Genomic DNA, 25,049 nt, shown 5'->3' with positions numbered 1-25,049 from the left:
GCGCGGGGCGGGGGCGGGGCTGTGCGGTCGCCCCGCCCCGAGCCCCGCCCCCCCGGCCTGCCGCGTGGGCCCGGCGCGGGGCGCGGCGGCTCCCGCCGGGGCGGGGCGGGGCGGAGCGGAGGTGAGCGCCGGGCGCGGGGGCCGCGGGCCGGCAGCTGGAGCGGCGCTGCCCGCTGCCTCGGCGTCCGCGCCGGGAGAAGCTGCGGCGTCTGGTTCGGGTCCGTGCCACGCGTGTCCCCCGCGCCTCGCCGGCGGGGGGGGGCGGCAGCGCCCCCCGGGCAGCCCCCGTGCGAGCCCTGAGCTGCGGCGGGGCGGCGGGCGGTGGGGCCGGGCTCTGCCCGCAGCTCCGGCGGGGGCGGCGGCAGCGCCTCTGCCGTCCTGGGCAGGGCTCCCCCCCCGCTGCGGGGAGGGAGCTGGGGAAAAGCTGCCGCGCTGCGCGGGTGGGCGCCGGGAGGGCGTCCACCGCCGGCGGGAGGCTCGGCGGCGCTTCTCTCCGGCCGCCCGCCCTGCCCCGGGTTTGTGTCGGCCCCGCTGGCGGGGAGGCGAGAAGCTGCTTTAGGATCAGGTACCGCGCCTCGAAGGGGACCGCAGGCGTTTTTCCACGGGAGGAGGTCGTCGGGAGAACCCCCGGCCGATCCGGGGCTGCGCTGCGGCGGCCCGGAGGCTCTCGGGGACTCGGGCACTCGGTCCCCGGTGGCTGCGAGGCTGGCGTGAAGCCCTCAGCGAGGCCTCCTCGGTGCCCTTTGAGAAGGGCGGTATCCTCTTTTCTTGGCTGGGCTTGATGTCCCGATCGCCTCTCGCTGGGGAGGTGCTGGAAGATACAAAGCACTGACGGAGCGCCTAGTGTTACTGTGTTTTTGTTGCGGGGTTTGATTAATTTCAGTAGTTTGGTAGTAGATAACAGTGGCTCGTTTTTATTTTAGTATTTGTATTGTACCACAAAGTTTGATGGTAAGGCTTATTACAATTTAACCCGTAATGATAAGCCTGCAAAAGGGAGAGGAGCAGCCCAGAGAAAACGCTGAGCTGTTTGCCTGCTTGAAAGGGTGTGAGACTAAGTCTTCCCCCCAAATTCTGCTCAAAACTCTCCCTCTTCCAGTGTCAGTGTCCGGTTTCCATGGCATCACGATGCCCGAGCTGGGGATGTCGTGTCGGGGCGGGGGGGGGGAGGCTCAGAGCTGCTCAGAGCCCCGCTGACCGTAGCTGTGAGGGACGTGGCACCGCTGTCACGAGACCTTCCTTCCCAGCGGACTGCGTGGAGTGCTGCTGCGGGGCTGTGGCAGCATATCTGTATTTCTTGCAGTAAAGCGGGGGATTCCTCACTTGGTACCCAGGCGTTGTGTAGGACCCTAGGACAAACTTGAAACTCAGTTTCAAGGCAGGTCTGTGCTTTCTTGAGCAGATTCCCTCGTGACAGTTGCAGGATAGCTGGAAGTCAAGATGGCTGCAAGGAGAAGTAAAATTCCCCATGCTTGGTCAAACAGTATTGTTCAAAGCACTAAGTGCTTGCCTGCCGTGCCAGCATGCATCTGTGAGAGAAGAACGGAGCCTGGTTCCCAATTGCTTTTAACAGCACCATATGTGAGATGAACTCTGGCATTAGAGGGTAACCACAGTCCTCGTTGGAGCACGTTTCCCAGCACGTGAGTGGGCATGAGCTGGCAGTGGTGGGGATAGGGCAAAGCCAGAACCACCCGGCGTGGGGTCAGAGCCACTCCCGCCAGCAAAGGGTGTCCCGGGTGCTCAGCTGACCTGAAGCCGCGCCGTGGATGTGCATGCTTTCTTGTGGTGTTTGTAGGGCTCCTACCACACCAGAGCACTGATCTCTGGCTGCTGCGTGCTGGATAACGTGCACAAAGTGGGCTGCTTCAGGGGGAGTGCTGATGGATGGTGGAGCTCCCTGTTTTGTGTTGTTGTCTTTTCTGGTCACTGATAGTAACACTTCTCTGAAATACCAAGTGGTAAATTTCGTGAGGTACCTCCCTGTTTAGTGAAGCTGCTTGTCCAGTGCTTTGTGGAGACTGGTGGGAGGTCACTGAGCACATGGGGCATTGGGAGACTTGCTCACCACTGGATGCACCAGACGGGGGGGCCAGCGTGGGAAGTGGGGGCTGCAGTCCTGCGATCAGGAGGGGCATTGTGCCATCGGCAGCCACCGTTTCTCAGGGTGGGACATGGGGAATGATACAGGGCATGTGGTGGAATGAGCCAGAGCAGAGGGGCATGGTTTTGCATGCCCTCAGCAGCAGTGGCCTCATGCCGAGGTGGGATAAGGTGTCTGGGGTCTGTTATGAGCTGTGCCCGCTTTGCTGGCAGGGCATTGCCAGCAGTCGTGCATGCTTGCTTCTTCTCAATCCTCCTTCTGCTTGGAGGGTCCCGTTGGTGTCCCTGGGCACTGGGCTGCAGGATGAACTTGGCCTCTGGAGAAGGTTTCACACCTTTCCTAACAAGTCCTATGTCGCAGACAGGACCGTCAGGCTGGGGTTGGGGACTGGCAGCCCTCTCTGCCCCGCAGCGCGGTCCTGCGAGCCCCCCTGTTGCCAGCAGCAGCGCGGTCCTGCGAGCCCCCCTGTCGCCAGCAGCAGCCTGCCACGTCCCGCAGGCCGTGCCGCTCCCTCCCTGCAGCGTGACCTGGCCAAACTCGCGGTGGCTCTGCGTTGCGCAGCGTGTGCGCCCATCCATGCCTTCCACTCACCAGAGGTGCGTCTGCCCTCGCGCCTGAGACGCCTCGGCAGCCCCTTGCTTCATGCCGCCAGCTGGGAGCTGGCAGACGGCTCTCCCAGGGAGGCAGAGGCAGGGGCTGGGACCCTCCACCAGCCCCTCAAAAAGAAGCCTGCCTGCTGCTCAGCAGTTGCCCTCGGCTCTGCCAAGAGACGTGCTCTCCTGGGAGGCTTTGGCCTCACCTTCGCCCTTCCTGGCTGCCAGCCGCGATTTGTCCAGAGCTACGCTGCAGCCTGCCTTGCCGGCAGCATGTTTCCGCCGCTGGACTCGCCACAGGCAGCTGCCCGCTCCTTCTGCCTCTCTGAGTGCGGGGTTGTCCTGCTGGGGTGGGGAGGGCAGGGCCATTGGCTCCCCACTGCCGCCGCCTTGCCCAGCGGTCTCAGTGCAGCGCTGCAGGGAAGCGTCGCGCCTGCTGGGGCGGCTGGTGAGACCCGCTGAGGACCCGCTGTCTGCCAAGGACGGACAGAGCGTGTTGGGGGGAAACCGTGGCAGGGGACATGACGATGCTGCATGCTGCCAGGGGCAGACAGATGTGCTTGTTCGTGCGCAGTCTCTGAGTCCCAGGGTTAAGCAATGAAGTTTTAACCACCCCGAAAGAGCAGAGACCTCAGAACAGCGTGTTTGGGCATTGCTGGCCCGTGAGCAGGGCTAGCAGGAGAGGGAGGGAAGGAGGGAGGCCTGCGGGTGATGGTGGAGGGAGCACATCGTAGGATGAGTGCTGAACCCCACTTGGTCAGAGCCTGAGGTGTGCCAGCCTGCCGCTCTGGGCTTGCTTCTGTACAGCTCTGTCCCTGGAGAGGTATGTCCAGTGGGGACTTCCATGTCCTTATCGACATGGGGTCCCTGCCCTGGCTGAGCCTCGCCTTCCCCTCCGTGCCCCACAGGCTCTCAGGGCTCACCGTTGACTCTGTGTCCCAACCTTTGCAGGTGCTGATGGAGGTCGGTGGCCTGCCGGTGGAGCTGTGGCAGCTCATCCTATCCTACCTGCGCCTCCCTGACCTGGGCCGCTGCAGTTTGGTCTGCAGGGCCTGGTACGAGCTCATCCTCAGCCTGGACAAAACGCGCTGGCGGCAGCTCTGCCTGGGTTGCCTCGAGCACAGGCATCCCAACTGGCCCAACAAGCCCGGTGTGGAGCCGTGGTCCTGGAGAGAGGCCTTCAAACAGCACTACCTGGCCTCCAAAACCTGGACCAAAAACACACAGGACCTGGAGTCCTCCAACTGCTTCTCCCTCTTCCGGAGGAGGAAGGGCCGGCGCCAGCTCTGCGTCGGCGCAGGGGGTGAGTTTGGCAGCCTCCGGGCCGCCCTGGCCGCTGCCAGCCCCTACGACCGCCTTGTGTTGCTGCCTGGCGTGCACGAGGAGCAGGGCGAGGTGCTGCTGAAGGTGCCTGTGGAGGTTGTGGGGCAGGGCAAGCTGGGGGATGTGGCGCTGCTGGCGAGCATCGACCAGCACTGCCCCACTGCCCACCTCTGCAACATGGTCTTCATGCCGGCCCGCTTCACCTCGGTGCTCTACAAGGTGAGGCTCGGCAGAGCGGGAGTGGTGGGGATGGCGAGGCCACTGGGGTGTCACAACCAAGGGGGTTCCCTATTCTGTGGGTATCTGGAGAGCATGACCGGGGGTTTGTGGGACTCCCTAACGCACAGAGGCTCAAGGGCTTTGTCCTCTGAATGTCTCTGCTTCATTACAGATCGTGACAAATGCCACACAAATCGCCACTAGCAAGTCTGCCTTTGATTAATAAAGCAAATATATCAGGCTATTGCAAATTACTACCAGCAATCAATAATACAATATCAATAGTATGGCAGCAGTCAATAATAGAAATAATGGTATAGCAACAACCAATACTATAGCAACAACCAATAACGGCACCAAACAAGTAGGTATATACTATTACAGCTTACTGCAAACGTATCACCAGTACAACAGCAGATATGCTTATGACAGATTACTTACATGGATATACAGTACTGTCCTGGTTTTGTTTAGGATAAAGTTAGTTTTATTCCTAGTAGCTGGTATAGCGCTGTGTTTTGGATTTAGCATGAGAGTAATGTGATAACACATTGATGTTTTAGCTGTTGCTAAGCAGTGTTTATACTAAGTCAAGGACTTTTCAGCTTCCCATATTCTGCCAGTGAGGAGATGCAGAAGAAGCTGGGAGGGGGCACAGCTAGGACAGCTGGCCCAGACTGGCCAAGGGGCTATTCCATACTGTGTGACATCATGCTCGGTATATAAACTGGGGGGAGTTGGCTGACGGGCAGTGACCGCTGCTCGGGGATGGGCTGGGTGTCAGTTGGCGGGTGGTGAGCAGTTGCATCACTTGTTTTTACTGGGCTTTGTTTTTCTATCATCATCATCGTCATCATCATCATTATTATTATTATTTCAATTATTAAACTGTTCTTATCTCAGCCCATAAGTGTTCTCACTTTTACTCTTCCAATTCTGCCCCCCATCCCACTGTGGGGGGGTGTGAGCGAGCAGCTGTATGGTGCTTAGTTGCCAACTGGGGTTAAACCACAACAGTCCTTTTCAGCACCCAATGTGGGGCTGGAATGGTTGAGATAAGAACAGATCTGACCAAAACGTGTTAAAACAAATGTGTGATAAGTATTCATTATATTAGTTTAATAGTCACTGGTCACGACGTTAATTCATTTGCTCTCAGAGTTGTTGGGCTTGCTGTCAGAGTTGTGTTAGGTAACACCTTACTTGCTGTGGTGCTGTTTTATCACCTCTTGGAGTTGGATTAAAGTTATCACTTTGCTGTACTGTGTAACGCTGGCTCATGGTATGATAAAATTATCGGTCACGAAATTGTACTCAGCGCTGCCGTCATCCCTGTACTTTGGGAGCATTTCTCAGAACTATTAATAATGACACTTTTTACCTCTTCTCGTCTGAGAGCCAATCTACGAGCTACCTTCCTTCACCTTCCCCTTCTCTTCCAGGCTGATTACAATAGCTCTTGAGAATTTTGAGTATCCTTAGGATGTTCAAACCAGCATGTTCCTATTTCTGTGTCTCCTGAATGCGTTTCAGGCTTTGTTTAAGGTTAAACAGCTATTTAAGACTACTACCCAGAGATCTGCTCCGCGGGTGGATGGTTATGAGTGGCAGGGTGTGTAGTGTAGTATAGGCAAGTACCTAGGACAGTGGGCACCTCCAGTGTTTTGGAACTTCACCCCTGAACAAGTGCAGAATCCTGAAAAACTAGGAAAATATTTGGAAAGAGTATGCTGCCATCCTGGCAATTCCAGAGAGACACAAATTACTGCAACATCCTGGGGCCCATGTCTACCGAGCCCTGTTCAACACTATTCAGTACCCTCAAGGGGAAGAGAAGGTGTCTGGATCTGAAGACAAAACCACAGGCGCTGCGGCTACTCCAACCCCTGCGACAGGCACTGCGGCTGAGCCAGAGAACCAACCCGTGCCGGTATCAGTTGCCCGTATACACAAGAAGAAACATTGGAAGCGCAAGTCAGCTCATTTAGTAAGGGAAGGAAAAGCTGCTTCTAAGAGGGAGTGGGAGGAAGAAGTGGATGAGGCAGACTACTCTGAAGCAGGGCCATCATGAGAACAAGAGGAGGAAGAGACGCAGCTGCTGCTTGGGGAGGAGGAAGAGGAAGAACGCATGAACGAGGCCATAACCACCCGATCCCTATCCCTGAGTGAGCTGTGAGATATAGGAAAAGATTTCAGCTGTCGTCCAGGAGAGCACATTGTCACCTGGCTGCTCTGATGCCGGGGTAATGGGGCCAGTAGCCTGGAATTAGCGGGTAGGGAAGCCAAGCAGCTGCGATCCCTTTCTAGGGAAGGGGGCATTGACAAAGCAATTGGAAAAGGGGCAAAAGTCCTCAACCTGTGGAGGAAAGGTATCCTTTCCTGTCAGCTGTGAAGGAAAGGTATCCCTTCAAGGAAGATGTTATATGTCACCCAGGCAAGTGGACACAGTTCCCCCAGTACCTGAGGGAACTAGTGATGCTGGAGGTGATTTATGATGACCTGGACAACAAGCAGCTATCCAAAGATCAGATGAATTCAATTGCACATGACCAGTGTGGTGGAAGTTTGCACGGAGTGCACCATCATTGTATGCCAACTCATTGGCAGTAATGACCTGGAAAGATGGAGAGGGACAAACGGTGGATGAATTGGCTGGCCAAATCCAGCAATACGAAGGAAGTCTCCCTTCCTCCCTTGTCTCGGCTGTGGAGAAACTGGTCCAGCAACTCAAAGAGGATAGATCCTGCTCCCCACGTGTATGGACCAGTATCTCAGCTATTAGGAGTAAGCATTCCTCTGCTCAAGAGGGAGGATATAGGGGATACACACCACAGGCCACCCTGTGGTTTTTATCTGGTCTGGAGTGGGATGTGCCCAGTGTGAGGGCTGGGCATGACCCAGCAATGTGTGCTTGCAGCCCAGAAAGACAACCGTACCCTGGGCTTCATCCAAAGCAGCGTGGCCAGCAGGTCGGGGGAGGGGATCCTGCCCCTCTGCTCTGCTCTGGTGAGACCCCACCTGGAGCCCTGCGTCCAGCTCTGGGGTCCTCAGCACAGGAAGGACATGGACCTGTTGGAGCGGGGCCAGAGGAGGCCACAGAAATGATCAGAGGGATGGAGCACCTCTGCTGTGAGGAAAGGCTGAGAGAGCTGGGGTTGTTCAGCCTGGAGAAGAGAAGGCTGCGGGGAGAAACTTACTGCAGCCTTTCAATACTTAAAGGGGGCCTACAAGAAAGATGGGGACAGACTTTTTAGCAAGGCCTGTAGCAACAGGACAAGAGGTAATGGTTTTAAACTAAAGGTGGGTAGATTTAGACTGAGCACAAGGAGAATATTTTTCACGATGAGGGTGGTGAAACAGTGGCACAGGTTGCCCAGAGAGGCTGCAGATGCCCCATCCTTGGAAACATTCAAGGCCAGGCTGGATGGGGCTGTGAGCAACCTGATCTGGTTGTAGATGTCCCTGCCAATTGCAGAGGGATGGACTAGATCCTTTAAAGGTCCCTTCCATCCCAAAGCATTCTGTGATTCTATGATTCTATGAGTCAGCCCATCATCAGTTATAATCTAAGGTTTCATTTCCTGTTCAATGTTTTATTATGTGTTAAGTCTGAAAGTTCCCAGGAGAAAGATAATGCATTGGCACGTGGTGGGAAAACTGAGTCGCAAATCTGCTGAGAAAGTCCCTGTTTGTTTGCAGCCACGTGCTGGGTTGCTGAAGCGGGCACGTGGTGTCTTGCTCAGCGATGTCTTCTGCATTTGGCTGGTCAGCGTGGCTGCGTTTCACCTTTCAGGCTGTCGCTCTGGTCTCCGTGCGCAGCGGGGTGATGGTACAGCCCTTCAGCTGCTGTCGGTGGAACAAGTGTGTTTCCTCACAGATCTGTCAATGAAAAACAAATTAAAAAAGCAAACTTATGCCAATCCTACTGGCAGTCGTTAAAACCCTGCAAGTTGCAATTTCAGAAGGACTTTCACAAGCAGCCTCTCAGAAGCTGATTTGATTGTGTCCCTTTTAGTTATCTTTTTTTTTAATTAAAAAAAGGAAGGTACGATTCAGTCTGGAGCAGGCTAGTGGTCTGAAGGGATTTCTGTGTGGTTGTCTTTGGGTACAAAGAAATGCATGTCAAAACCCGTTTGCAGTATGACCACTTCTGAGAGTGCTCAAGGCTGAAAACAAATGTTAGGATGGTGTGTTGGCTACAAACTCGAGAAATCTCTAAAATTGCCCCAGCTTACCTGTCACAAGCTATTCATCTGTCTGCTTTTAATGTGGTACACTAGGCAATTGAGGGATAACCTAGGAAGAGAAAATAACAATTTAGGAGATTCCTAGTCAAATTGGGAGCACAGTGAAATTCCAAGCATGCTACCCAGCTTTTCTGATGTGGCCTCTCTGTACCTTGTATTTCTGTTGTCCTTTTTTGCAGATAAGCAGAGACTTGCCCTGCCTGTGCAGGAGGGAGATATTTGGCCATGCACAACCATCCTGGTGGTTTGCCAGCACCCATAAATTGCTATGTGCATTGCCTAGCAAAGTAGGAAGGCCATGGTAGGGATGGCTCACAATTCTGCAAGTACCGGCAAGTCAGATGGGAAACCACAGCCAGGGGACAAGGAATTGATGGTGTCTCCCCTACTGCAGTGTCACAATGTAATGCCTGTGCAGCAGCATGGCACAAATTTTTACTTGTTTTGCTTTGTGTTTGACACATCATGGGTGCAGCATCCTTCCACCGAGTACGCTAACAGCTCCAGGGAGAATTGTAGCTCTCCAGACCAGCCAGGCGATGTTTGATGTCATCTTACCTGCCGCTTCACCCAGTAAACCCCTGAGTCCATTAATGATGCCAGTTGGCAAATACATGTCTCTGAAGGTTGCAAACTCTTCTGTGTAGAGAGCGTTGCTAAGGTTTAGTGATCTTGGCACACCTAGGCCCTGTCTGCTCCCGCGCGTGACTGCTGAGCCTTGCTGAGACTGCAAAGCTGTGTCCTGGCAGGGAAGTTAAGGAAATGTTGCCAGCAGGGAAGAAAGTCAGTAGGTGTCACTTGTTGCAAGATACTTGCTAACTCAGCTTGCAGTACTGCATCTGTACCTATGTGAGCTTGTTGCATCTGTGACACCTGAACGCATGTTGTGTTTGTGAGCGTAAGCTTGTTTGCTGTGGAAGGACTTCACGGTACATCCAGGACTGCTTTTTCTTGCTTTGTGCAATGATCTCACCTTGTGCTTACTCTGCAGACAACCTCAGGCTACGTCCAGTTCGACAATTGCAACTTCGAAAATGGGCAACTGCAGATCCACGCACCAGGGACGTGCCAGGTGAAGTTTTGCACCTTCAGCCAGTCCAGCATCCACCTCCGCAGCGTGGCCCTCTGTGTCCTGGAGAACTGCGAGTTTACCGGCAGTGAGAACGCCTCTGTAACTGTAGAGGGCTGCCCAAGCTCTGACCATAACTGGGCCTGCAAGCACCTGGCCGTGCTGGCCAAGTCCTGCGCAGCATCCACGCGGGAGCCTGACCCAGCTGGCTGCCCCGTGGCCAAGCAGGATGGCTGGGGGGAATCGCTGCTGGGGCCAGTGAGAACGTGTGAGATTGTTGTAGGGGAAGAACAAAGCAGCTTCCTCTCTGCTGTGGGTGGTCAAGCCCTGCTTGGCTCAGCCCAGGAGGATATTGAATTTGGAGAGAACCTGCGGGCAGCAAAGGAGGAGGAGTACCCAGCCCTCGACTCAGACTCCAGTGACAGTGACTTATGCAGTGATGATGAAGAGGATGCTCAGGCTGCATACAAACTGCCCTACCAAGCCCACAGCCTGAGTCACACACTTGCCGATGTTACGCACAGCAGGCTTCAAAGCAACAGACTGCTTGCCCTTCAGAGGGACCTTAAGCTCAAGTCTCTGCAGCAGGAGCTGCAGCAGGACAAGGAGGCCCAGTCTTTGGCCAACTCTCTGCAAGGCTGCATCATCCGACAGTGCCTTTTCAGGGATGGGAAGGGAGGAATATTCATTTATTCACGAGGGCAAGCAAAACTGGAAGGGAGCATCTTCAGGGATCTGACCTACGCAGTGCGCTGCATACAAAACAGTAAGGTGCTGTGAAGACTGCTGTGAGCCCTCTTCCCTCTCCCTGCTGCTCCACCAGCTCCTTTCCTGTGCATAGCTTGGGTTAACCAGCTCAAGTGAAGGGCAGGTCACTTGCAGCTGCCTGCCTTCTGCATGCAGTACCATTGTAGTTGCAATTGGAGGCGTTAACTCAGTGGCATGCTGGGGTTGGGTAGTGAGGGCCTCTCTACCTGTAAATTAAACTCTTACCCTGTAAAAGAGCTGCTGATTATGATCACCTTTGCTGCTCCCAGCACAGGCCATACCACAAAGATGGGGACTTAGGGATTGTGGTGTCAGCCCCTTGCCGCGGCCTGTCCTGGCTGCTTCAGGAGAGCCTGCAGGGGTGGGTGCCTGCCACAGGCAGAGATGGGGTTTAAGGAGGGATTTTGGCTGGGGACATGTGCTGGAGGCTGAACTGAGGTTTTCCCTCAGCACAGTATCATCTAACCCTGTGCTTGCCCAGAGCTCTCCACCTTGTGCCTGTGGTTCTCTTCAGACACGATGGTGGTGGCGAGGACTGGGGGAAGAACCACACTGCCAAAGTCCCCAGTGCTGGTGGTGTCAGGGGGGCTCGGGAGGCTCTTCTTCAGCCACCTGCCCAGAGCAAGGTCACTCCCACCACTTGGTCGGGGCAGCCCAGGATTTGGGTCCATTTTTCAGTCTATCACTGTAAGACTGCAAATAAAAGTTTTGTGCAGGAATGTTTTTCCGCCCGGTTCTAGGAAAGGGCTTTGCTGTGATGGTGCTAGCTCCCCATCTGCAGTCCCCACAGAAGGACTGCAGAGTGCTGTTGCCTGTGCCCTGCAGAAATGCTTTGCTTCTTGGGAGTGGAGGCTCCTTTGCTTTCCACAGGATACCGGTACCAGAGGTGCCCTCCCGAAGGCCGCCCCACGTATGCAGAGTGGTGGCAGGAGGGGGCAGAGGCACCTTGCGTGGCTCCACCGTGCTGCTCAGCCCCTCTGAGCTGCGCGGGGGCTGTTTTCAGAAGAGTTAGGCTAGCAAGAAATGGAGGTCCAGCACTTTGGACCACATTCTGTTTTTATGCCCCTTGGTGTGCTTCCTGTTCAGTCAACAGCCTGGTTTTAACTGGTAGCAAATGGGAGGGAGGTGACACCAGCCCACCTGCTGCTCTCAGTGAGAATTTGCTCAGCTAGAAATTCACCCAGAGGCTCTTGTCGAGAGGTGGGTGTCAGAGCATCAGGCAACGGGAGACAGTGAAATGCTTGGCTGTGAGATGGGGGCAAGGTGCAACATGAAGCAGGAGCATGGTGGAGCTGGTAAGGGCTCAGTGTCCTTGCACAGCCAGGACCCTCCGATGCAGGGCAAGCCTGGACCAGGGTCTGGTGTGTGGGACTCAGCTGGAGCGGGCGCCTGCATTTCTTGCCTCCTATAGCTACCTCCCCAGGCTGCCAAGCATGACTGATGAAGACAGGCAGCTGTCAAGCCCTGCTGAGCTCCACGTTTAGTCAAGAGATTGAATGAAGCACCTTTCTGGAATGAGCAAATAAAAGGAAGTATAATTTAATTACCTTCTGATCTGTGTTGCTCATTGAAATGGGATATGCAAAGGCAATTTGTAGATTATTTCTTAGCACTCATACGACATGGATTTAGGACATGATTTTGTATGGCTGGAAAATACTAGATTTGCTCTGTAAATATTTAACTACTTATTTGCTTAGAGGAAACTGGGTTGTCATGAGCCGTGTCAGTAATTTCAGTTTGCTGGCTGGGCCATTTCTAGCCACAAATGGCAGGATCTTTGCTCTGAAGGTGCAAATCGATGGACAGGTCATGTGCTGAGCGTGTATGCTGTAGCACACTGGCCCAGTCAGCTTCATGAGAGACTCATGGGAGGCTCCGTGGCATTTGACGTGTTGCCTCCAAGCAGCTCTGTGCAGCAGAGAGTCGGGAGGCAGCCTGTTGCCAACTGTGTATGGAGACGATGCCGATGCGAATGGGGACTGCCCGAGCAGCAAGGGGGCAGGTCTGTTGTACCACGAGCGGTGCGGAGATGGGACAGGGAATGGCTGCTTGCTGTTGCTGACGGTGTGCAAGCACAATGCAATGAATAAAGCCATTGGGCACACCTGAACACAGGCTTTGTCAAGCGAAGGAACATGTCAGGCCAAGAGGATATCTTTGCTCTGCCTGTGCAGCACCAAGCACTGCAGGTCCCCATCCCCAGGCAAACCCATGCCAGTGGGTACTGCCCAACAGGCTTAACCGTAGCACTTGTCCGCACTTCCTTTCAGGTGTCCCCTGTGCTTGGCACACCCTGGGTTGCAGGAGAGGCAGAGAGATCATAGATGCACAGAGGCTGCAGAAGGGAGAGCTAAACCCTTTGGTCATCTCCTCTTCCTCATCCTTCTAACTACAACTACAGGTGCTTCTCCTCTTCCCTGCAGGTTATCATGCTAAGGAATGACATCCACCATTGCAAGGCATCGGGGATATTCCTGCGTCTGTCGGCAGGAGGCCTGATTGCAGACAACAACATCCATTCGAACTGTGAGGCCGGAGTGGACATTCGTAAGGGAGCCAACCCCCTTGTGCTGGTATGTACCCCTCCAAGCTGTGCTGGAGGGCAGTGCACTCTTTCTCTCACCTGCTGTTTCTCTCTGAGGGGCAGCAGGGATCCGTCTCCCAGTATAGAAAACACTGACCTTTCTGTTAGCTTTGCCCTTCAGCCTGTTTCTTAGGTTTTTGTTGATGACTTAGGCTACAGCTAACCCCAAGGGCAAGGCACAGCAAAGTACTGCCTGATGGTACATGCATGGTCTTCTGCTCTGATGGTATGTGTCTTAAAATGGCTTTACATAGAGGGGAGGGTAGGGAGATGTTCCCCTGTCAAATAAACACCCCTGTGTAACGAGTGAACTCGTGCAAGCAAGGTGGTAAATTAGCACTGTACTGTAAATTGTTTCTTCCACACTGGGAATCATGTTGTCTACCCTGGGAGTTGGGGGGGGGTCTCAGCTCTCTGCTCAGCCTCAGGCAGGAGGGGAGCAGCAGCCCGCTCTCCAGCAGCACGGCTTTTCCTCCGAATCAGTAGTGTCTCTAGCTGTGCAGTGGGTGACGTTGTCCCTGTTTACTGAACACCGTGTCTGTAGTCATCCTTGGAGGAACTGGGGCCTCATCATGTGGGGGGAGGCAAAGAGGTAGATACTACCATCTGAGTGACACTGCGGCTGCGTCGAGCTCTCCATGTGAGTTCTGCACAGGAGATGGGGGCAGGCAGAGCTGTGGCCCCATGGAGGAGGAGGTGGCAGCTCAGCCGTGGGGCCGTGTCTGGCCTTGGTTGCAGCTTTGAGCTGCTGTTTGTTGCTTTGTCTGGTTTGGCGATTGCTACCCTGCCACTCTGCAAGAAAACGGGCTGGGACTGCTGTCCTGCTCAGAGGGTCCCAGCACACTCCTGTCCTCATGAGAGATGCTGGCCCCAGCTATGGAGAGAAGCAGCCGTGTGGCTGTTGACAGCGGTCATTCAGGTTGTGCAAAGTGCTGTCTAGCAGCTTGAGAAAAGGCATCATGCTGTAACGCCAAGCCCCCTGCTTGGACTCCTGCCTCCAGCTCCTGTGGGGTGCCACTGAGGGAATTTTCCTCTTGGTGGCCATGGGGAGGTGTTGGACTTGCAGCCACACCAGCCCTGCCCAGTGGCAGATGGGCTGCAGGGAAAGCATGACTGGGTCCAGGGCAGCCCTTGGAGATGGCAGCAGGAGGTGCTGGAGGAAGAAGAGGCTGCAGGCATGATGGGAAGGAAAATTTGGCATTGTGTACTAGAACCCCAAAGAAAGGTGAAAGTTAAGTTTGCCTTGACCATTTGAGAGTGATTTCTTGGCAGCTGGATTAAATACCCTTCTGCCCTTTTCCCCAGGAGGGTTGGGAGCTGTTGCTTTTCTCTGTGGTTGCTGTCTCCTCTTGCTCACTTTTATGAGTGACCTTCCTTCCTTTTGCTTTTATTCTCTCTACATGTGCAAAAATAAAACCATAGTGCAATAAGATACACAGTGGCCTTCGCTCAGGCATTGTCGTCGTTGGCAACGGAAAAGGCATCATCCGTAGCAATCAGATCTATGGGAATAAAGAAGCTGGCATTTATATTCTGTATAATGGAAACCCTGCTGTGAGGTATGTTAGCTAGCACTGACCTCTCTCTCTCCTCCTTTGTCTGTTAAGAACTATTCCTCCTACTGTGCACACGTTTCTTCTCTTTTTTTCTGTCCTGCCATAGAGCAGAAATAGGACCACGGTGCACTAGTGCCTTGCTATGACTTCCCTCTATCTGCTTGCTGCACCCAGGTCTTTGCCAAGTGCCAGTCCTGGGTTTTGCCCCTGGATCTGGGGAGGACAGAGGCTGTGTTCAGGATGAAAAACTCACACATGTCATGGTGCTTTTTGCAGGAAAGGGAGTAACGGACCTTGGCATTCCAATCATTGTTACTCCAGTTCACCTTTCTGCTTTAAATGCCTGGAGCTACTGAGTTGTTTGTGTTTAATACCATTCGGTTTAGATGTTAGTATTGGTGTCTGGCAGGGTTTCTTCAGGTCAATGTCATCAGCTTTACCTGGTGGTATCAACTGGTAGCAATGAGCCCAGAAATGAGATAGCAGCTGGAGCATGGTATTGGTTGCAGATGTGAGGGGCATCTCGTCTGTACTTTCATCCCTTCCTGCCTCTCACCATGGCTGTGGGTGCTAAGGAACAGGCATGTGACAACTCACCGTGGTGCTACAGAGCAGGGTAGGGCACAAAGGGAAGAAAATAGTTGCCCTGGGTCAGACCTGTAGCTAGGATGTGACTATTCATGCTGGAATTGATAATTAACAGTGCTTCAGCTTCAAGTCCTGTAGTCCTAATGAAAGCGACATCTTGCAGGTTCATGATCTGTGTGCTGGTGAGGTTTAGACGGACTGCCCATATGGACACTTAAGAATGCGTTACCGAGGCACTTGGTCTAGGTTGGGACCTGGAGAGGAGAATTCTGCAGCAGACATCCCAGCCCTGAAAACACAGGGGTCAAGGCCGGGCTTTCCAACAAGGGATTATGAAAGTGCTCTCTCAGAGAGGTATTGATTTCTGAGAAAAGCCGTGTTGTAATGGCAGGGCCCAGCGGTGCAGAGGAAACATGCTGCTGGATGGAGATTCACTGGATATCCTTCCCTCCGTACTTTCTCACAACATCATTTGCAACCCCAGCTTGCACCTTGTGACTGACGTATGACCATCCGTGCTTGCTGGCATGTAGGAGATGATGGGGAGGAGGCAGGGAGGAAGCTCGGTGGGAAGACACCTTTTTCTCCTGACCAGCCTCCTGTTTTGGAGGAGCTCCCCTGCTCTGTCCTGTCTTTTGGCTGCGCTGGCTTGAGGCGGGCTCCGGCGCTGGCTGAGGCTGCGCGCACCGGCGCTGTCCCAGCAGTGCCATGTGCAGCTGTGTCGAGCATGGGGCTCGACGGGGGCTGTTGGCATGGCTGGATCTCACTGATAGGATGGCGTGTGCAGCTGTGGGCAGGCAGGGCTGTCAGAAGGGGGAGGTTTATGGTAGGAGCAATGTCCTTTGTTGCATGCCTTTTCCACAGCTGGAAACAGAATAATGTTTTGCCCATCCCTGAGAGCTGCAAGCCCAGCTCCATCCTGTGTTGCTGCCTGCAGCTGCCTGGCTGGGGGGCAGGTTTCGGTGGGGTGTTGTGAGGGGTTCCACGCAGAAAGCAGGGGGGTGTCCTTCTGAGAAGTTTGCCAGGGACGTGGGTGCTGAGTACCATTTTTAAGCAAGATACAGGCCCTTGGGCGTGTATGTCTTCCAGTCAGAGGTACCCTCTGCAGCAGCTAAAAAGCAGTTTGGGTAAGACTGTATCCCCCACTGTGCCGAGGCTGGGAGGTGCCGAGTGTGATCGTGCCCAGTGGTGCAAGGCTACTCCCTGCTCCCCTAAGCTGGTGAGAGCAGCACTGGAGGGCACTACCCGACAGCGGTGGGACTTGGGCAGCTGAGAGCCCCTGCCTTGTGTTCCTGGGGGATTGCCTCTGGGTTGGCTTCACTGCTTCTCTTCCTCCTTACCCTGCAGCTGTTGGTGCAAGCGTGGATTTCAAGTACAGGCACCTTGTGCGCTTTTCTCACCTGGTCCCTCTTTCTAGAGTGTGTGTCACACCAGGCCCTGCAGCCCACAAGCAGCTTTCCATTCTCTGGGTGCTGCTGATGAGCTGCGTTGTTCTGGGAGGGCGGCAGGGGCTTTCCTCAGCTGCCGGACTGAGCGGCCCTGCGAGAGCAGGCAGCCTCAGCTGCTGCCCCTAAGCAGGCAGCTGCGAGTGGAGGAGCAGCCGTGCTGGGACAGCCGTGCAGGGGCAGCCGTGCCAGGGCAGCCATGCCAGGGCAGCTGAGGACAGCAGAGGCACTTCTGCCCAGCGAGGCGGGGTGGCCCCCACTCTGCCTGCACTTGTCCCTGGGAGCAGGACAGCAGCATGAAGCGCTGTCATGAAGCCCTTCCACCCCCCCCCCAGCATTGGTGATCACGCGTTGCTGGTGATCGCATGTCACAGGCGCTGCTTTCCCACCCTGGCTCACTGCTGTAGAAGTGCCTCTGCTCCCTTCACAGCCTGGGGGGAGTGGAGCTGTCTCCAGTGAGCGCTCCTGGATGGATGCCAGGGCAGAGTTGGTGCCAGGCATTGCACTCGGTTGGTATTTTTGCTTCATGATCAACCTGATTGCTCTTCCACTCTGAACCTCAGCAGCAAGCCAGAGATTTGGGGTCATGTTGTGGAGGAGGAGCTGGTGGTGGGCTGGGGACTCCTGGGCTTTGTTCCTCCTGACAGGCAGTCGGTGGGAGCCCAGGGGACAGCGGGTGACGCCTCTACTCAGGTGCTGCAGGGTCCACGTGTGCTCTCCCAGCTGTCGTTCCCAGCACAGTGCTGCCTCTGCTCCTGCCACTGCGTTTAACGTTTCCCACCATCACCCGCAATCGCCATCTGCGTGCTGGCTTCAGGGCTCTACTTGGAGCAGCTGTCCCGTGGCTGATAAAGCCTCTCGCCTCCTCCCTGGCTTAGGGGAAGATGGGGGAAACGAGCTAAAGCCCTCACAGAGTCCTCTGTGACATCCATCTAGGTGGGCTCCAGCTGCTATGTGGTGCATCTCCCGCGCTCTTCCATGGGGACACACGGGTCTGCAGCTCAGAGCCTCCTGCTCCGTGCCGCCCACAGGGATAGGGAGGCCACAGCAGCCAGTGGTGGGTGGACTGCCTCTCTGCAGGGTGTGCTGCATGGTGCCAGCAGAGCTGAGCGTGCAGGGTGATTTGCAGAGGGACAAGTTTAATCCTGAGGAGAAGGAAAGTCCATCTCAAGGGTGAGGGTAACTGTGGGTGCAGGCAGCCAGCCGGGCAGAGAGATCATGGTGCAGGAGGAAGCACTTGGTTCTCCCTGTCCGTACGTTCCCTGGGGCTGTGACTGTGGCTGGCCACTCCTGGAGACTGCACCCTGGCTGGACAGGCAACTGATCTGACGTGGTGGCCATTTGGATATTCATGAGCACTTCCCACTCTTTGAATGCTCTTACTAACGTGTTTCTCTGTGCCTCTTTTGTGCTTTCACCTCCTTGAAAGTGGTTTGGCTGTCAGTAGCTCCACTCTGCTTTGCATGTACCTTCCCCACTGTGCTTCCCTCTCACTGCACTTTGCTGTGCAGCTGCGCCATGCCCAGCTCTCACTGCCGGGCACAGGCAACAGGCTGTGATGGGTAGCAAGCCAGGGAGACGGGTGCCTGTGCAGAGACCCACTGTGCTGGCATTGGTGCAAACCATGAGCAGGTAACACTGCTGCTGGTAACTTTCTTTTCTTCTCCTACGTCAGTGGGAACCATATTTTCCAGGGACTGGCTGCTGGAATAGCGGTGAATGAGAATGGGAGAGGCCAAATCACAGGTATGGGAATGAAAATGGCATTGTTACGCCCAGTTTATCTCTCTCTTTAAGCTCTGTCTGTTTGTTTGATTACAAAATTTATCTTGTTATGGTTCTTTGGTGACTTTAGGTGCAATAATCCCGTGGTTTGCATTTGCTAGTTGGCATTTCTGCCCTTGACGGAGGGAGCACGTCTTTCTGCAGCATGTCCTCCAAATTATTGTTCCCTTTGTCTCTGGCCCAGCTGGGACATGGAACTGTGCTCCAGAGCAATCTGCCACGTGGACTGCATTTTTTCCCTCCTGTGCCATCCAGTTGATAAACTAAAGCTGTCATTGATGTTTTCCTGCTGTTATGGCACCTCTGAGTGGACTTCCACTCTGCCCTACACCTCAGAGGAGAGGGAGGTGGTGGCTACTGGAACTGCTAATGACTGGTGTCCTGTGTGGGAGACCATTGCCAGGGGAATGGGGGAATGGGGAAGCTCCTGATCTTGGGATCCTGAGCTTGGGATCTGCCTCAGGTGATGGGAGCTTTTTAGTGGGGCCAGGTCTCGGCTTGCCAGGTCTCCTTGCTCTTCCATGGGCAGGGGGCTTGTGTGGTCACCTCGTCCTCCCTGCCTGGCCCTAGGGAATGTCATCTGTGAGAACCAGTGGGGCGGAGCGGACATCCGCCATGGGGGTGACCCCATCCTCAGGAACAACCTCATCGCCTGTGGCTACTCAGACGGTGTGGTGGTGGGCGAGCATGGGAAGGGCCTTATCGAAGGAAACGCCATCTACGGTAAGGAAGCAAGCTTGAGTGGAGAACGATTCTGGCTCAGTGCTCCTGGAGCTGCTCGCTCCCTGGCCCTAGAGACTCCCAGTCCTGGAGGAGGAGGAGAAGAGACCAGGGCATGCCTAATCCTGGGAGGGGGTGCTGGTGGCACGTGGGCTTCCAGCACTGTGGCTATCTGTCTGTGGCAAAGCCACCTACCTGTGGAGCTGGTGGACAGGGCTGTGCCTGGTCATCCCACAGAGCCACAGGGTGGCAGGGGTTTACCTCCCGGTTGCATGAGTTAAATCAGGGGACTTGAGCTGGGGTCAGAGCATGGGCAGTGCCAGGAGAGGGCAGTGGTGGGGAAACAAAGGCACTGAGCTCACGGACTCGAGTCAGCCCAGCGGGACCAAGTCAGGGCCAAGGTATTGCTGTGAGCCCCTGACATGTAAGGTTAGCCTTCATGTGTGCTCAGAGGAGGATCACCTCTATCCCATCTGCACCGCACGTGGACTACCAGCTGCTTCGGGGCAGGGCTGGGGGGTCTCCAAGCACTGCTAAGTCAGTGGGCTATGCCACCCCACACTGCAGGCAACAAGGGCTGCGGCGTGTGGATGATGTCCTCCAGCCTCCCGCACCTCATCAACAACCAGATCAGCCACAACAGCATCTACGGGGTGGCGGTGTTCTGCCACAAGGACGACACTGGTGACTACCCTCCCGGCCAGGGGGGCAACGAGAGCTTCCAGGAGGAGAGGGAGGGTGCTGGCGGGGAGAATGACCCTGACAGTGAGGAGGAGTACCCGTCTGCCCGGCATCCCATCAGTGTGGCGCTGGTGGAGTTGAACAGCATCAACCACAATGGAGGTGAGCTTGGGGCCCGGGGCTCTTTCCAGGCTCCAGGAGAAGGGGTGGCATGCAGAACAGTGTGTTGTCCTGGCCGCCCAACACTGGGGTCTGCCAGGGTCTTCCTCAGCTTCCACCAGGCCAGGAGTACCCTGGAGAAATGATGAGCCAAAACCTGAGTGTGGGTGGCTTTTTGTCCTTCAGCTCCCAGTCAGAATGTCATATTGTGACAGAGGAAACTGAGTAGCTTTTAGAAATAGAAATACATTTGTGTTCATCGTGACTGAGGCTGCAAGCTCTTAACCGATAGCTCTTCTTCTTTTTGGTTGGTAGCTGCTGGGTTGCACATCAAGAGCAGTGAAGCGCTCAACATCATTGCCAACGTAATTCACGCCAACCGCGATGGCGGGGTGACGGTGCTGCAGAGCAGCCAGCTGACGCGCATTGCAGACAACAGCATTTCCTGCAACAGCCGGGGAGGCGTGCTGGTTGAGGCCGAGTGCCAGGTGGAGCTGCGCGGTAACGGCATCTATGAGAACAGCAGCCATGGCATCGTCTCCAAGGGAGAGGGCGTCATCGCGGAGAACGACATCATCGGCAACCACAGGTGTGGCCTTCAGCTGCTCCAGACAGCGGACATGAAGGTGCATATTGTGGAGAGCTGAGGGGGCACTGATTTGTGTGTCCTTGCGGCTGGGGGCAGAGGCGAGACAGAGCCTGCTGCTGCTGCCATCCCTCCCTGGGCAAGGGGGAAGCCAGCAGGCCCCTGGTTGGCAAGCAGGACGGGAGGGACTGCCCTGGCATTGCCAGCAGGAGGAGCAGACAACCAAGACTGTGTCCTTGACCCTGTGATTAGATGGGCTGTAATTTCCAGGCTACATTAGAAGCACATCCAGCCAATCGAGGGAAGTTGTCACCCATCTCCTTTGCCATCAGAAGGCTGCATCTGAAATGTGTCCAGTTTGGGACCTCAAAATCAAGAAGGAGGTGGAGAAAAGGGAGAGGGTCCAGCACAGAGTGACCAGCATGGGCAAGTGCCAGGACACATGACTGATGAGATGAGGCAGAGGGAGGTGGACTTTGTTAGTCTGGCAAAGAGGAGGCCAAGGAGGATCTAACAGCAGCCCACAGCTACCTGAAGGGCAGTCAGAGCCAAGCTCTTCTGGGCAGTGCCAGACAGTACAACAAGGATTTACAGCACAAGTTGCAGTGGTTCCTGGACCTTGGGAAGTCCACGTGGGAGACTGGGGTTCTCTTGCCTTGGAGGGTGGTGCAGCCCTGGGACAGGTCACAGAATGGTGTGGGGTCACCATCCTTGGGGGTTTCCAAGCCTTGGCAGGACGAAGCCAGGACTGCTCTGATCTAGTGCTGTAGACAGTCCTATTCCAGAGCTCCCTTCCACCAGCACTCCTTAACTCCAGGGGTTTTTTTGGGCAATCATTGGGAATAGGCTGGAGGAAAGTTGGCAGAAATTGTTTAAGTGAAGATGTAGGTAGGAATTAAGTAAGCATTTGTTTTTAATTGGGCCAGCAGTGCAAAATTAGAGTGCACTGCTCAGAATAAAGTGGGATTTCCATCCCTAGTGGGTTTGAAGTGTGTCACATCCTAACATCTGTCAAGAGAGTTTTAGAAGTGCTTTGTAGGGCCCAGAGGGAGGAGGTGAGATCTTCCCTAGCCTCAGCGTTGTTGGGTCCATGCTTATTATTGCTCACATGCAGCAGGAAAGCACACATGTACCAGCAGAGCTGGCCATGTTGCCCCAGAGTGCTCGGTACCCACAGTGACAGGAATGTGAAAGATCTGTGAGCAGCAGCAGCTTTTCAGGTGGGCAAGCACATAGAGGAGGGGCTTGTGGCAAGCTCATGCCATTGCTCAGTGGCAAAGGAAAGAGTATATTTTGGAAGTCCTATCTCAAGGCTGTATCCTCGTTGACAGTGATCCCCAGGTGGCATGTCACATCTGTCTGATGTTTGAGCCATGGTAAAGGACAGCTCAGTTGTCATTTCCCACATGTGGATTCACAGATGGCTTGTAGGAGAGACCTCTCTTCCCTCAGAGCAGCAAAGGGAATCCTGTGCATTTTGGTGCAATGATGTTCAACAAAGTCCATCTTCTCTCGGGCTTGTCCCCTGTATTTAGCTGAGTGGCACAGTCAAGTGGGTGATCCCACAGGCCTCTGTTGGAGATTTGCAGGCTGCGTGAGCTGTGCTGAAGAACTGGGGTAGCTGGCATCTGAACTAGATTTTTTGTAAGTTAGATGCAGTGTTCCAGCATCTAGCCAGTTCCCAAGGTTAGTACGTGGCTCAAGGTTACCTCCATTCTGTTCTTTGTTCAGGTGAAGCCATTGTGCATCAAAATGATAGATAAATGCAATTTAACTCATCGTGAAGGACAGCTAAAAGGAGTATACAGAAAGCCCTGCCAAGACAAATGCTCTGCATGAGCCCCGCAGGAGCTGTGGACACCTTGTGAAAACCATGCCTATAGAAAAACATTGTCCTCTGGACCAGAAGCTAAAAACCACTGCATTTGCCATGGTCCCAGCTGTCCAGTCTCCTGGAGCACACAGGCAGGATTCACGTGGCAGGGTTCATTTGGGGAGCAGAGCGGGTGGCACAGTCCTTGTTGAAGTACTGGCAATGTTGTGGTGCTGTTGTTTCTAGTCTGCTCACTGGCAGAGCCCAAGAGGTGCCTGAGAGCAGGTGAGATGGTGTGCCGTGCTGGGTGCGGAGCAGTGCTGGGCAAGGAGCGTCACAGCAGCTGTTGCTGTGGAGCCAAGGAGGAGAAGAGACCGAACTGATCTTCCAGATGATGGCACAGTGAGAGCTGTGGCCTTCTCTTTCTTGGGAAGAGGAGACTCCTAAGTGCTCTTTTCTCATATACAAAGAAGTGACAGCCTGTCAGTACAGCCGTTTGAAACCTGGAGGGCAAGGAGCAGTGTCGGGTTCATGCTCAGCAGCATCTGTGCTTGTGTTTCACCAGGGGTTTGGGTACCAGCTGCAGTGAAGCTTGTGGCATCTAGCATTGACAGCTGCTGAGCTGCCAGCAGGGGCCACCAGTAAGATGTGGAAGGCTTTGGGAAAGCTTGTGTGTGCATGGCTATGGCACGTCCAGTCTGAACCCTTGGTATGCTCCCAAACTGCCAGGGAGTGCTAGTGAGACTGTGCAAGAGATTTGGGGGTTGGTTTTGTGTTGATCAAGGAGCTGCATGAACAATGTCCTTCTGCTTGGGTCATTCTGTCTAAAGCTTATTTTGCAGGTGACCAAGAACAGGATCCAGTCCTTTCGGGACTATGGGATTGCTCTCTTTGATGAAGCCAAAGGCCTGGTGCAGGAAAACGTCATTTTCCAAGGGAGGTCCAAGAAATCCATTTTGCAAACAATGTCAAATGCAGAGGATTGCATTATCCAAAACAATGTGCTTCTCACCTTCAAGAAAAGGTGAGGCCCCCAGCACCACAGGGTGCAGTTGTGAGCTTGGAGCCACTGTGGTGCTCCTGTGTTAGGCGAGCACCGGAGGTCTCTGCTTTGGAGCTCCTCTTCCCAGCTTCCCACACTTGCTGACCCATGGCACCAGCCCCATGTGCGTGGTGAACCACTGCAGATGAGGACTGCAGATCAAGCAGAGCCAAGAGGTTCCTCATGGGATACTTCTAAAAGTCAAGTGAGGGGCTTGGATTATTCCTTGACAGCCAGTGTGGGTCTTCACAGTGTCTCTGAGCACAGGGACGTCTGCCCTGTAACTCAGCCAGCTCGTTCTCCTGCACAGTGCTGCCTTTGAAGCCTGGCTGCCGTGTTTGTGTACTGCACTGCTCTCCCTGCAGCACAGACAACCCCAGGTTGTTTGTAGCCTGGGCCGAGAGAATTGGAGGAAGGAGGAACGGCCAGAGCCACCCCCAGTCTGCACTGTGCTTCTGTGGTGGTGAGGATGAGGCTGGCTTCAGGCACCAGATTCCACCTCCAGGTTTTTACTACCAGAGCAATGTGAACAGCAAACGGGAAAATGGATCTCGGAGTGCTTGTTTTTTCCCGGGCGTGATTTAGCTACCCTGGTCTTTGTGCCCACGTGAGAACATATCTTCTGGTGGTCTTGAGAGGTACCTCTGTAGCTGCAAACCTCTAACGGGTATTGCAAAGCTTTCCTTAGCTGCCGGCTGTCACCCAGATCTCAGAGACTCTCATCATTATAGGCCTTGTTCAAAACAGGTCACTCTAGACCAGGTCTCTGCAGCAGATGCCTGAGGAGGGAAAACTGGAGCCCCGCCACCCATACAAGGGCTGGGTATTCAGTGGATTGTTCTTAGCTAGAAATTTGACCTTGACTCTTCTCTTGGGATCACAAATCTTGGTCCAGTGTGTGGGAGAGGACACAGTGAAAGTGGAAGACTTGCATTACTGGAGGGAGGTTAGGCCATGGAGGTGTCCCAGTCTGATGATGCTCTCATCTGGTCCTCCAGCCTCCCACGGCATGAAAGTCAAGTGCACTAGGGAGGACTCTCAGCAACCTCCTCCAGTGCCCTTAGCCCCAATATTCCTCCATTAAGGCTTTCAAATCTGAGGCCCTTTAAGCAATTCTTGGGAGGTCCCTGTGCAGGCTCTTACCCCATCCCCCAGAACTTGCAGTCACTTAGAGGTGTTAGCCGTAAAAATCAGAAAAAGTAGGTTTTGCAATAAAGCAAGATGTTCTGCCTCAATTCTCCAACCATTTCTGTCCCACTTGAGTTTTGGAACAGGCGTTGCATGGTGAGCATTGTGCGCCTGCCAGCACTGCTCTGCCCCGTTCCTCCTTGAAGGGTGAACCTCAAGGGAGCGTTTCTAAGGCTGCTCTGGAAGCGCTGTTCCACCCTGCTCATGGTCCCATGTGGGATGTCTCTCCTTTTCCCAGGTTTGATATGGAGTGCATGCTGATCAACCCCCCAGCACGGCCCCACATCGAAGGAGGCGCCCCGAGGTCCTGCACGGCGGCTGGTGGTCAGAGGGTTTCCAGCATAACCAGCAGGGTGGATGGTGGCTGCCACAACCACGGAAGCATCTTCTGCACCATTCTTTGACCAGGGAGGAGGTCTCTTCACCGGTCTGTCTGCCTGTCTTTTCTCCAGAGCTGCCGCTGGGAAGCTCTCACAGCTCAGGGATGGGGAATCCCATTGAACTGTACTCCCTTTTTCATGAAGGATTTTGCAACTTTAGTGGCACCCCACTAAATAAAAAATAGCTGGGAAAACA

At 54.5% G+C, this 25,049-nt stretch overlaps 1 protein-coding gene and 1 long non-coding RNA gene across 7 annotated transcripts; one reads left to right on the top strand and one right to left on the bottom strand.

Moving 5' to 3' along the window:
- The first annotated feature begins 54 nt into the window (after positions 1 to 54).
- On the top strand, positions 55 to 25,049 carry FBXO10 (F-box protein 10). 6 transcript variants are annotated; one of them, XM_087761491.1, is made up of 11 exons: positions 55 to 121; positions 3,649 to 4,239; positions 9,478 to 10,326; positions 12,750 to 12,899; positions 14,333 to 14,469; positions 18,175 to 18,245; positions 18,855 to 19,007; positions 19,572 to 19,847; positions 20,160 to 20,470; positions 23,086 to 23,267; positions 24,712 to 25,049. In XM_087761491.1, exons 2-11 carry the CDS (start codon positions 3,655 to 3,657, stop codon positions 24,875 to 24,877), a joined length of 2,880 nt encoding a protein of 959 aa, XP_087617617.1. In that variant the 5' UTR covers positions 55 to 121; positions 3,649 to 3,654; the 3' UTR covers positions 24,878 to 25,049. The 6 variants fall into 6 exon arrangements, with proteins under 6 accessions (XP_087617617.1, XP_087617616.1, XP_087617615.1 ...); XM_087761490.1 differs by having other exon boundaries at positions 113 to 218; XM_087761489.1 differs by lacking the exon at positions 55 to 121 and adding an exon at positions 226 to 1,643.
- LOC148055330 (uncharacterized) lies at positions 8,107 to 11,824 on the bottom strand. Its single transcript, XR_015705599.1, has 3 exons — positions 10,815 to 11,824; positions 8,475 to 8,535; positions 8,107 to 8,118 (listed from the first exon to the last, which is right to left on the bottom strand). It is a non-coding gene; the product is annotated as an uncharacterized LOC148055330 (long non-coding RNA).

The sequence above is a fragment of the Nipponia nippon genome, unplaced genomic scaffold, assembly GCF_047370975.1.
Source record: "Nipponia nippon isolate SJK-2023a ecotype South Korea unplaced genomic scaffold, ASM4737097v1 scaffold_24, whole genome shotgun sequence".
NCBI classification, from domain to species: Eukaryota; Metazoa; Chordata; class Aves; order Pelecaniformes; family Threskiornithidae; genus Nipponia; species Nipponia nippon.
This window is presented reverse-complemented; position numbering and strand designations above follow the sequence as displayed.

Coding starts and splice junctions, on each gene's coding strand:
- FBXO10 (XM_087761491.1), top strand. CDS start 3,655: ATGGAGGTCGGTGGCCTGCCGGTGGAGCTGTGGCAGCTCATCCTATCC. Junction 12,900..14,332: donor GAGCCAACCCCCTTGTGCTG/GTATGTACCCCT, acceptor ATAAAACCATAG/TGCAATAAGATACACAGTGG. Junction 19,008..19,571: donor CGAAGGAAACGCCATCTACG/GTAAGGAAGCAA, acceptor CCCACACTGCAG/GCAACAAGGGCTGCGGCGTG.